A 12,720-nucleotide genomic window follows, 5' to 3' on the forward strand; every position below is an offset into this window, starting at 1 on the left:
GTTTCAGGATCCTTTATAATGCAAGACAAAAAACTAGAAAGCCAAGAGTGCAAAGGCAAAAAAAAAAGTTACCAAGCAGGGAAAAAATGCAGAGAATGTATTTTATGAGAGCAGCAGCCAAGAACGCCTAACTGTAGAAGCAACAGATTTCAAAGAATTTTTTTTAAAAAAGAAGCATACACACCAGAATATTCCCCTGGGTATGCAGCCCAAGAGAAAACAGATTAGAGAAGCCCAATTAACTACTTTTATAGAACTCCAAACTAAAGTTTAATGCTCACTTAGAACAGATCCAAATGCTTGAAACACACCAACTATCCTTGATGCAGATGTGGCTTTTAAGTAACACAGAGTAATTTGGACTGTGGTTGTGCTCAAAGTGAAATGATGATTATATAGTAAAACTTTTAGACCAACACATTCTGCATCACAAACGCAGTTATAACAGTGTGTTCATTTTGCACACACCGGTGTTTCTAGCAGTAGTTTTATGGAAAATGGTAATGAAGTCAGTGACAAACTTTTGATAGGTTATGTGAAAAAGTATATCATTTTTGCCCATGGAAAACAAAGCATCTATTATCAAGAAGTCCTGACAGTAATTTGATTTCTTTAAACAATTTATCACGTAGCTAAGGGATGGAAATTGCTATACGATAATACTTCTCCAGTATCTGTACTTTTGCATGCAGAATGTGTCATCAGTTATCCCTGTGACAACAGAGTGCAAGAGGTTTGGATGAAGTATGTTCCAGCAAGGATGCATTGGTCCTCACTGCTCAGGATTCAAAGCAGCAGAGTGTGACAACAAAGAAAAACCATCTCCCAGACTGGACGTAGGCCCATTACTCCTAGCGATTAATACTTTGCAGAAATGTCACTTACTTGATGTAAAATAAGTTCCTGGTGGAACACTGAACAACCAGCTATCCAGACTGCACGCACAACAGTTCTATATAATACTACTAACAATCTGTATTTTTGCCGGGTCAGACAACAGAAGCAAACAAACTGCTGATTTTCTGTATACAACCCATTTCTAAAACACACAAGAGTTGCATCAGCATTTTATACATTCCGTAGTACCAGCTTTCATTATTTCAAAATGAGGCCTGAAAACTTATAGGGCCAAAAATATCTTACATTTTTTATAGAAAGACCCTTTTTTAATGACCTTTTTGCCCCGATCAATTAATATTCCCAAAAGTTACATTCTGTTCAGTCAGCACACAAGCGGCAGCAAGCTGCTTAGGGGGAAGAGAAATGTGAGTTCCCTCTCCCCCTTCAGTTAATGGTTTGATTCTTGAATTATCACCATTGCATTCTGCTGCAATTCTCTCTTGCAAGTTAAATTCCAAAGAGAGATGATAAAGCCAGGCTATTACAGATTGGGCACAATTTGAATTAAACTACCTAAAACTAGATCAAGATAAAAATCCCTGCTCGAGATAAAAATACTTGTGTCAGAGAACACATAGGGAAAACTGGAATACAGAATAGTGTAAGAAGTGCCCCAAAAGATTCAGGCTGATATCATTATACTGAAAGAAAGAACAAACACTTTCTCTTGGGTTTTGCATTCCAATGACCACCTTAGGATGATATTCAAAAGGTTTTAATGCAAATGGATCCTAACAGTAAATCCAGCAAGGGTAATTAAGCACTCCACTAACAAGGAAAATTCCTGTAAACAGCATCTTTAAATAACCTTTCTTACCCAGTAAATCTGCGCCTTCATCCACATCGCCAATTAGGCCAGAACCAGCAGATGACAGCTCTTCAAAGAGTGACTCTGTATTTCGGTCAAATGCTTTGTTCTCTATGCCTTTGGTAGGAGTGCTGTTCAAAGAATTAAAACAAGACATAAAAAAAAGCAGAAAGAAAACATTCCCACAGAGAAGAAAGTTTTCTGTGTTTTCACCAGTAGTTCATGTTACCCCCCAAAAAAGCAGAAGTAAAATTCTCGGAAGCTTTCTGTTGACTTAGAGTCCTAGATTCTATTTTCAAATACTACTTTGGCATCAAGATCCCAAACCTGAGGCAGCTGCTGATATTGAGCTGGTCAGGACTTTAATAAATTAAAGCATATCAAGTTTTGGCATATAGAAATTCGGCCCCGTCAGGACTTAGTCAGCCCAAATGCCCAAAGAACAGACAGCTCAGCCAAACTGGAAGTCATTTAATATAACAAGAACACGAGAGAACCAAATAGTCAGAGATCAACATATTCCTCTGGCCAGAAAAGGGGATCCTTTCACACAAAGATCTCACGCCATTAACGTTCACTATACAAGCTAATTTTTTCCATCTCATCACAAGAATGAAACACACAGACATATAACATATTTGAAAGACTTGTGGCTAGACCCTAAATTGTTCAGGGCTTGCCTAAAAGATCAGGCACCCCCACCCCACCCCCAGCTACTAAAACAGCACTGGTTTATTTTTTTGTGGGGCTTTAGAGCTTTTGAAAGAAATGTTATCCTTCACAAGTAAAAGCCTGCAAGGAAGCAGACTCAAGCAAAAGCATTCTGCCAACACTAGGATTCCACCATCAGAATCTGACAAAAAGAGTGCTGTAACATTTGCAAAGACAGTCATAAATCCAGATTTTAAAGATATGGATGAAAACACAAGGACCCAGCTTGGAAACTGCTAGTACATTGAAACCTTGACCCAGGGAGAAAAGGCCTGTTGGTATAGACCTTTTGCTTGAAATATGGAAAGAATATTAAAGCATTCTTAAGTCTGGTGCAATATGAAATTCCCTGAACGTTCATCAGGTGTAGCAACAGAATGAAGAACTGCTGTTGCACTTAAAGCCTCCTGCTGCATTTGGGGAAATAAGGTCACAAAAGCAGGAGATCCATAATGTGTGATCTCAGTCTGGTAAGATATCTAAACAAGTCACAAGTTCAAAACCAAAGTCTGCTACCTTCTAAAATTGGTCTTCCTACTCAAATCACAACACACAACTTACCTGGAACCCTTATATCCGCTGAGATCTTTATCCATATCCAACTCTGGAGTTGACTCAATGATTGCCTGAACTTCGGATTTTTCTTCATTTTCATTTCCACCTAGAGAAAAGCAAGTGGTACATCTCCATAAACAAAATCACCGTAACATATGAAATTACCTACATGTAGTTGTTATTAATCAATCAGCAACTTAGTAGACTTCTGTTCAAAGACTTATCAAGGTAATTAAATGAGAAGACCTATAGATTTTCATACTCTAGTGCAGACACTGGAATTTTTAAGTGTCTCCTGAATTTAACTTAAGTCATCCAATGGTAGTTATTTCCCAGTATTTCTGCAATCGAAACCAAGCAGATGTCTATCATCTCATGACTTTTCGTGTCCAGATGAGTGCCACTTCTGCTGTTTACAAAGAAATGTCATAAATAATTCTGATTGTAGAAAAATAAGGACTAAAGCCACCAATAAACAACAGACTTCTATCCTTTACCAATATTCTGTACTCCTAAAATATTGAGTAAAAAAACCATTTCTCATTTGTGGCACCACAATTAAGGTATTTCACAACAGATTAAATACGAAGTCCATAGTAACCATGCACTAAAAAGTTAAAGCAGCTCACCAGTGGACACATTTCTTGTCTCTTGAGCTACCTGTACTTCAATATTCTTGCTTACGTCCAGCTTCTCATTCGGCATATCTGCGCCCTTTGCAAGCCCTTCAACATCTTCCTTTTGAGGAGTTTCAGCAGGCAGTACGGGTACATCTGAAGCAGCTGTGGATGCTGGAGTCGTAGATTTTGAGCCTGCTTGGCTAACGTCAGAGAGCTCATCCTAAAATTGAGCAATTACCATTAAAAAAATGAACACAAATTAAAGTATTATTAGAAGAGTTAGGCATATAAACTAAAGAACAAACATCAAAATTACTGTATTTTACTGAAGAATATCCAAATGCAAAGAAACAGGAATGGAAAGTATACTTCAAGCCAGTACTGCCAAATAATCTTTAGACTATGGCTGTTTCACTTCTGTTAAGGAGGTTATAGCTACATAAAGCATGCCCTTATTTATAATACTAATGTTTGATCTCAGTAATTATAGTCACAACTTCAGAGTGCTTCTCTGTCAAGTCTTCCAGACAACAGGCAGCATTCCCATATTAATAATCATTCAGCAGTTCATTGTGTACCTAGAAGCTTCCCACAGCTGTTAAAAAATTAATTGTTCAAAACATGCATGATATCTTAAAATATCTACTTTTAAAAAGTAGACATTGAAACACTGATGCAGAACATGAATTTAACTTAAATAGAAGTATAGTCTTTGCAAGCACTTCACTCAAACCCTTTTAATGCACTTTCCAGTCTGAACCGTAAGCCCTGGCTGACATTGGGAACGAGACATTGAACTGCAGTGACTACTTGTCCGGTTAGATTTCAGATCAACTATGAACATCAGTAAACAGCTCCTTCTTAGAAGCCAATTCCTGGCAGCAGTTTACATTGCAGTGACACTGTATCAAGAATCACAAGTACGGCTATTAATCCAGCTGCTGGACTCAAGATTATAATCATTACTCAGACAGGGCTGCATCAGGCACTGTGTTCGAGGGCAGGCTAGACTGTGTTTGATACAACTAGAGGCTACTACCTGATAATACCAATAGCACTTTTCTGGACTTTGTCTCCTTTTATTCACGTCTTACACCTCATTCATGACCAGTGCCACACCACCATCCAGATGTCCGAACTGTGACTTAAACAGCACATAACAGTGAACAAGAGCTCACTGCAGATATGAAAACAAATTTGTCTGTTTGGGCCAATAATTTCTAGCATACAGCATTAGAGGAATCTCCTTGGGAAAAATCAGGATGAAACAGAGAGGCTGCTATATGCAAAACGAAGGCAGGACGGTAAGTTTTGATAAAAAGTTCTTTTAGGGTTTTGTTTGGTAATTAGAGGTGAACACAAGGCTCCTAGACAAGTTTGTGACATTTAAAAAGAACATATGTGTTAGCTCAGGAAACGTAAACTTGTCAAGAACAAAGCAAGTTTAGATTTTGTGAAGCAAGAATTCATCATACTGCTAGTAACACTTTTTGAGACGGGATTGAAATTGAATTTTAAGGTTATTTAAAAAAACCAAAAGAGACCTGCATATAGACACATATTCTCTCAATTGTACTTAGTGTAAAATTACTAAGAATTTTAATTTCTCAATTTTTACTTTTGGAACTTCCTGGAAAGATAAGATTTTAATTTGTGGCAGCAAGGAGGAAAACACACGTTTATGTATATCAGCATAAACATAACGCTTGCATCCTATAGTGACATCTCCACATGGAATCTGCAAGCCCTAGAAACAAAATTCAGCACTTCCAAGACCTGCCTATCAATTACTTAGTTTTCATCCTCTTTTAGTAAATTCCAAAATAACCAATTATTAATATTTGATATTCTGACAAAATTATTCAAAAATATACTAACAGATGCCTCCAAAGGAAAAAAACATGTACACTTACCCATAGTTATACAAGGCAACAAAAGCAACATATGAAAGTGTTATGAGATACGTTGTATCCATTAAAAAAAAAAAAAGCTACACAATTTACCCAATTGCCTTTTGAATTGGTGAAGTTCAGCCTCTGGATAATGATTCATACTTCAGCAAGCAGATAGAGAAAGGAGGAAATGGTAGCCCTTACCAAGGGAATCCAGAGTTCACACAAACAAGCAATAAAACCTCAACAGAGCTGCTGGCTCTGTTCAAACTTTTCTACATCTTTGTATTCCAAAAGCATGCACTAACTGATGCAGCACAGACTGATCGCTGACTTTCACACACAAAGCTCAAGAAAAACAGCTTGACAGCGCAAGAGAAAACAGTGAAGAGAATGGTCCTTTCCTTAAAGGAATTTCAAATAATCCCATCTATTTTACATTTCCGACTTTATTATCTACTATATTTTTTTAGTTAACTCTTGGAAACTATACTGATTAAACTATCATGAATGCTTGTTCTAGAACTAGTGAAAATGAAATGTAATTCCATTAAGTGACAATGAATTAATCAAAATATCTCAAAGCCTAAGCATTTGAAAGTCAGTGCTGTGCTGACTTGGCCAAAAAAGTCAAACCTGCTATGTTGCCAAAAGACTCTTCCTGAAAAAAGAAAAATTAGTTTTAAAATTAGATAATTAAATCTGAAGAAGTAGAAGCTCATCTGCAATGCTTTGCAGAAATAAGCAGAAGAGAATGAATGGTACATAACTATATGTTGTCTTGAAACGATATCCAGCAATGTCACTACTGTACAGGCCATGCAGACCTAGTCTTTTTTGTCTGGGTTTCTCCCTGACACCTACTCTTGTGATACTTTTAGAGGAAACACTGACCATTAATGAAATGTTCATGCATGAATGGAAAAAAGATGCCTGAAAGCAGCAGAATCTTGCTTGTGCCTCGTACTTGATGTTAAAAAGAATGTAGAGGAAATAAAAGTATTAGAGAAAAAAGTCTCAAGTTCTGGTTATGACTTCAATATATCATGTTATTCAACAGGTTCACTTCAGAAGTACTTTACATTCGTAGCTGAAAAGCAAAAATGCTGCTTTGGACCTAAGGAACTTTTTCTGACTAACTAGGTTTGAAAAATTACAGTCTGTGCTGTTTTGTAAATTCTCTTTTAGCAGTGCATTATTTTTAGAAGAACTATACCAAGAAGCCTATTTTGACAATATATAGTAACCAACATAATTTTCTGAGGGGACAGGATGGGATCAGAGCCTTCCCTTTATACTTCATCTCCACCTACTCTTAGTCATAACTTTAAGCTGTATTTCAGTCAGCTCTCCTGAAGTCTGTCAATTTATTGATGTTAATTGGCATAGGACAAAGGGAATAGGACAAATTTAAGATCCAAAAATGGTCCTAGCCAAGAGTTTGTTAAGTGACTAATTTTTAGATCCAAACTCCTGTTGTCACTTCGATATGTTTATAATTAACCATTACTTACACTTCCCATTATCTCCATTTGACCTCTAGGCAAAAAAAAAAAAAAAAAAAAAGTCTGGGTTCCAATTACTTCTGCATAGCTTTTTAATTCTTACCAGTTTAATATTCCCCTGCTACGTATTAAGTTCGCTCAGGAGGAAATTCCCCTCAGCTGTATGCCTTTTCAGAAATAACAGTACATCCATAGTCTTTGGAAAAAACCTCATCAAGATAAACATATAGGGAGACTTTACACATTCTGGAGTTCTTCACCCTGCAGATCCCTCCTCCCGCTGTGTTGTTAGTGTGCCCTAGTCCCGACTGCCAGATTCATCACACTAACACCACTCCCCCATTTTTCCATTTCTGCAGCTTGTTCTATGCCACCCTCTCACTGTTGGAACATAGAACAATTGCAGGAATTATAGCCAAACTACATGTAAGGGAAATCATAATCACAGGCTAATTTCGGAAAGTTAGGTCATTCTCAACTCTGTGGTATACCTACACTATATGCCTGATAGTAGGCAGAGGCTGCCTGTGTACTAATTAAAGCTTTCCTTCTAAAACAATATTAAACCAGCAGACCTGTTTACACTATCTAGTTACAGTATCTACTGTGTAAAGACTGAGTGACTGACCTTTGGAAAGGGTCCTTAGTCAGAAAGAAAAAACCCACTCCTGCGAGTAAGAGAAGTAGCCTGTATTACAACTGATTGGGAAAAAGCAACCCAAACTCCATTTCTTCAAGTAAGTTCCCTCAAAGCTCATTTGAGTAAGCAACATACTTGGCTTACACAAAGATGATTTAGGGGTTTCCCTCCTCCCCTTCAATTTGCCTTTTCTCCTCAGCAAGGATCTATAATCTGTTTATAGGAGTTTCTCCTAACACACAAGGCAGCCAAGCTGAGTGCTCACCTTTAGGCTTGTGTGGGACCGTGGCTGGCTTAGCTCATGGAATTTCCAGTGCTCTGACCCAGGCGTTTCCCCTGCTTCTCTTTGAGTTTCAGGTGTAAGTAGCGCATCTCCTGGAGGTAATGGGAAGATGCCCAGTGATATCGGACGCTCCTTTCTGTTTGAGAGAGAGACAGGTTTCATCAGTCATTTCAGATGTCACACATTTTATTTTCCTGTGTGGCTTTGAAATCAGCAGGGAAGTGGTAAAATTATAGGTTCAAACACTCATACACTGAGCTCTATTAAATATACAATGTAGTGTACACAGTTTGTATTACAGCACCTAATAATTCTTCGTTTCACATTGTGTGATTACAAATAGCCTATTCCATGGCTTTAGATAGCAGTTATTGATTGCATTGTAGCTAATCTATAGTAAACAAAAGTTTTACAGAAATGGAACACAAACAGGACTGTAAGATGAAAATGTTTCCTTATTTCAGACTAAATTACAGTTTTCACCAGCCACTCTTAAAAATAACATTTTGCAATTTTTTTTTTGGCAAGATACAGTACCACATAACTTCGACAATAGCCAAGAGCTAAATCATTAACTGCAGCATTTGCAAAAATTGTAAACAACCGGCTTAAAGTCCAACTCTTCTCAAAACTTATGATATTTTTCTTCTGAAGATCACAGGAATTACATGCATTTGTATAACTGAAAAAAAATGGGTCAAGGAATTACCAATGTTAAAACTAGCCCAGCCAAAAATTGTGTAGTTTTAACCAAGATTAGTTCAACACTCTACTTCATCCCAAAGCTGCACAAAAGCTCATGCCAGTAAGGCAAATTACTTCATCCCAGCTCTTCACCATCGCTGCTATCTTTATCACTTCCGTAAGGCAAATGTTTGGAAATTCCAAAGCTTCGTACATTGACCCTCCAAAAAAAAAAAAAAAAAAAAATCCCCAAGTCAATCTTGCCATCAGTAGTGTGATCAATAAACAAAGAGGTTAATTCTTCCTGCTAGCAAGAGACAAAAACATTGTGTAGAAAGCAACTCATAGGATGCTACAGCCAGCCCTGAAAAGGAAAAATATCAGCCAGGGATAGAATTGAGATAAAGCAAAGTATTTGTTCAGTCAGAACAATGAAATACAGAAAAAAGGACTGTAATCAACTAGCACAGCTTTAAGTATACTGAAGACAGAAGATAAAAGTGTGCACAAGTGATGGCAGAAAATTATGCTTCTTGAAAGCATAGCCCATAAAGTACCCCTGCAGAGACAACCCAGACAAAATACTAGGGATTTGAAAGATCTCACATTTTAGCATTATAAAAAGTCAAATCACAGCCACATATACTTACTTTTGCAAGGCTTTTCACAAATTAAACATAACCTAGGCAGAATTCTGTGCACAATTAGTATCTGCATATAAGTTATATGCAAAAATATGGAAGGGAATGTTGAAAAGCAAAAGGAAAAGCTAAGCATTTTTATAATTTTGCTTTGTTTTGGTTTTTGTTTACTTAGAAGAAAAGGTAGTCAAGAAGGGATTTTATTTAGCAATTAAGCAGTAAACTCCTTTTGGTAAATTTTACATCTCAAAAAAACCAATGTTCAAATAGCAAACAATTTTAATTGGCATGAACCTTTCCAGTCCAGGTGTACAAAGATGCTCCTTGTTACAAAAATCCTTGCAACTAATTCTCACATTGCATGTATCTTGGCCTTTCATAAATACTATTCCAGGTTTGGTCACTAATTCAGAAGTAGTTCAGCAGAGCAAAGTAGGCAGCAACGCAAGAAAAGCAAAATCAGTCAGGGTTACAAAATAAAAAGCATCAGATACAGTTCCAGCATCTGCAAACTAACTGTGCTGAAAAATCTTCATAAATATAGCCATAGAACTAAACAGAATTTGGTTCCAATGATTCCCGCTATTGTCAGGTTCTGCTTTTCTTTAGATTTCCCACAACTCTAATGTGTGTGGGGAACAAAAGACATACCACATAAGCTTAGATTATGTCAAAAGACAGACAGAAACCATTTCATTGGTTAAGAAGTCCAGCAACAAAAAAAAGGAAAAAAAAGCAGCCCTTCAGTGGAAAAGAAAGCCGGTGATAAAGCATGCATTGTGAAGGGCCCTTCACTTTGGAAAACACCTCCCGGAGCAATGCTTCAGAGCAGACAGATTTGCTTACTTGCAGGATATGCCACAAAGCTTTTCTCTGCAGTCTTCAGAAGAGAGAATTTAAAGAAAATGGGTACCAAAAAAAGTTCACAACTGACATTTGCTTTTTTGCAGAATAGTTTTAAATAAATTTTATAATGAACTTGTTTTGATGTGCTAAAACACAGTTCAGGTGCATTGCAAGACTACACAGTAAATGAAGTTTGAAAAGGGGGCTTATTTTGGAAATGAGGGTTATTATGTGCATGTCTGCATTAAAAGAAATTATCTGATTAGACTGAAGCAATTTCAACTTATTTTACTGGTTGTTGACCAGAAAGCAAAAAACCCCTTCTACTCCCCCAAAGTCCAAGAAATATCTGTAAATACAACAGTGAGCAGAAGACAGGCGCGTGTTTTAAAAGCCTAAACTAATGTTCTGAAGTGATGTACTGAAGCATTTACAGGAACCTTTAGGATAAGCAACCAGATGCTCTGTTCTAAAATCCGACTAGTGTTAAAAAAATAGAAACAATTCTTCTACAATTAGATTTCTCCATCCTATATTTTTCTCTTTTTTAAATGAATAGAAGACTAAGGAACCGAGTTGCAACTCCTGTAATTCCTAAAACAAATTAATAGGGGCAGGGAAAAAAAAAAACCCCATAGCTTCCCAAACCCCCTCAACTCCCTTAAATATTCTCTAAGGGGAGCAAAAGCACATTACAAAAAAACCCTCTTTAAGCCATCTGACTGCTTAAATAAAAAAATAAAAAAAACCAAAACCTAATAGAAGTTACTGGACATGAAGTTCAATATTTTGCTTTGTTTTTCAGAATTGGGGGTTGTTTTGGGTTTGGGTTTTTTCCCCCCTTTTAAACTAGCACAGCCTTACTAACTAGATCAGTCTATAGAGAGTTACATTTCAAATTTATTTTATTTCTTGGTATTTAAATATTCATACATGTTTATGATCAGTTATTAATAATTCATATTTCTTTTATCTATTGATTGGCTTTAAACCTTTGGAACAACCCTTCTGTGCTCAGAGAACCAAGTTAAAAGTGTACTACCATAGAAAGTTTACATGCATCGTGTATTACGGAGAAAAAGTCACATAGCTCGCTCAGAGAACACTGTTTTCCAGCATTTTTCCCTTTTAAAATAAAGTTTACTATTAAATCTACAACCACAATTAAAGTATGTCAAGTTTTCAGGTCAGAAAGCTACATTTTAAAACTTTTCCAACTGCTTTCCCTTTGTAATTATAGTACTAAAACATGTCAAGATTACTTTTGGTCACAATATTCTAACGCATCTCTGCTACTGCTCCAGGCAACTAGGACAAACAGAACATAACTTGAGGGGGGACAGAGTTGGCAGCTTGCCACACAAGTACGGAAAAAGAGAAGAGGATAACATTTGGCTGAACAATAGTGAATAGGCTTTAGGAGTTCTAATGCTTAAATAATGAAAGATTTTTTTTTTCCCACCAACTAATAATCAGATTTTTTAAAAAAAATAATGCAATCAACTAATTACTGTGGTTTTGAGATCATCAATTAACTGATCTTACACAATTCTTTTGATTAAAAGAAGTGAAATTTAATAGTACAAGGCCTCAGACCGCATACGTTTATGGCTACATGAGATCAGCCAAGTACCTGACAATACACTGAACACTGAGCTTTATCCATGACATTATCATTGCAGCTTTTTTTGCAGGTTACAATAAACCAATGTAATAGCTTTCAAAAAAAAAAAAAAGATACATAAGCTGACCTTGTACTTGCTTAAATAAAAGGCAATGAAATTTGAGTGTATAAAAATAAATATTGCTATGTCCCAGTCCATAAATATTATGTTTCCAAAGAATTTATAATTTATACATAATTTACATCTCTAATTTATCCTTGCTCTTTCTGCTGGAAAGGAAAACAGAAAGCAGAGAAAAAGAAAGAGCGCACGAAGCCAAGGTTCAGTAGGTCAGAGTACCTGAGTATCCTTGGTAGGTTCTGCGTCAGAGCTGGCACACCAGTAGAAATAGAAAAGTGCACGAGCAGCAAAACAGAGAGCGATACCAAGATAGCCGAATTAATGACCACCGCCCCGCCAACGAAGCCAAACACAAATAGCAGCATGCATCCAGGATTCATGGCGCTGCGCTGGCATGGTGAAATGCCGGAACCAAGAAGGCTACACAGGGGCCGAGGGTGTATCTTTGTAGGCAAAGTCTGTCATTCAGCCGCTGCCACAAAAACAATGCCATCAGCAGCAGCTTTCTACTCTTCTGCAGCAGCTCCAGAGCAATGACATCACCGCTCTCCTCCCCCTCGCGCCGCGAGCCGCCGCGATCCTCGCAGCATCTATGCAGCGACGCAGAGACACAGCCAGCCCTGGAGTTATTCTCCCCTCCTTCCACGCAGAGTTCATAGGCTAGAAAGCTTCAAAATCTGCATAATATATTCACATCGAGCCCTGAGAACAAACGGGTACCACGATACACACCTTCATCAACCCGTACGCAAAGCGACGGCAAGATATCAATTATTTTGGGACAGCTGCTGACATTTTCCCTGCCTACCCGAATGCAAACACTCAAAAAAGCTGAAATTGTTTAAGGCTAACGTACAAAGTATATCTCAACGTTTAGCAGTACGACAGCA

General features: G+C 37.3%; 1 protein-coding gene across 17 annotated transcripts in view; it reads right to left on the reverse strand.

Annotated features, from left to right (window-relative positions):
• Nucleotides 1-12,720, reverse strand: part of SPAG9 (sperm associated antigen 9) — a 66,014-nt gene that overhangs the window by 25,519 nt on the left and 27,775 nt on the right. For 7 of the 17 annotated variants that reach the window (XM_041123569.1, XM_030014054.2, XM_030014048.2 and 4 more), the window contains 5 exons: nucleotides 7,897-8,050; nucleotides 3,604-3,814; nucleotides 2,981-3,080; nucleotides 1,718-1,839; nucleotides 185-196 (listed from right to left, as the gene is read on the reverse strand). In XM_041123569.1, coding sequence (XP_040979503.1) covers nucleotides 185-196; nucleotides 1,718-1,839; nucleotides 2,981-3,080; nucleotides 3,604-3,814; nucleotides 7,897-8,050 — 599 coding nt within the window. Of the gene's footprint in view, nucleotides 1-184; nucleotides 197-1,717; nucleotides 1,840-2,980; nucleotides 3,081-3,603; nucleotides 3,815-7,896; nucleotides 8,051-12,049; nucleotides 12,418-12,720 lie in introns of those variants that run through there. The other 10 variants (XM_030014051.2, XM_030014050.2, XM_030014052.2 and 7 more) reach the window with 5 other exon arrangements.

The sequence above is a fragment of the Aquila chrysaetos genome, chromosome 5 (assembly GCF_900496995.4).
Source record: "Aquila chrysaetos chrysaetos chromosome 5, bAquChr1.4, whole genome shotgun sequence".
Taxonomy (NCBI): Eukaryota; Metazoa; Chordata; class Aves; order Accipitriformes; family Accipitridae; genus Aquila; species Aquila chrysaetos.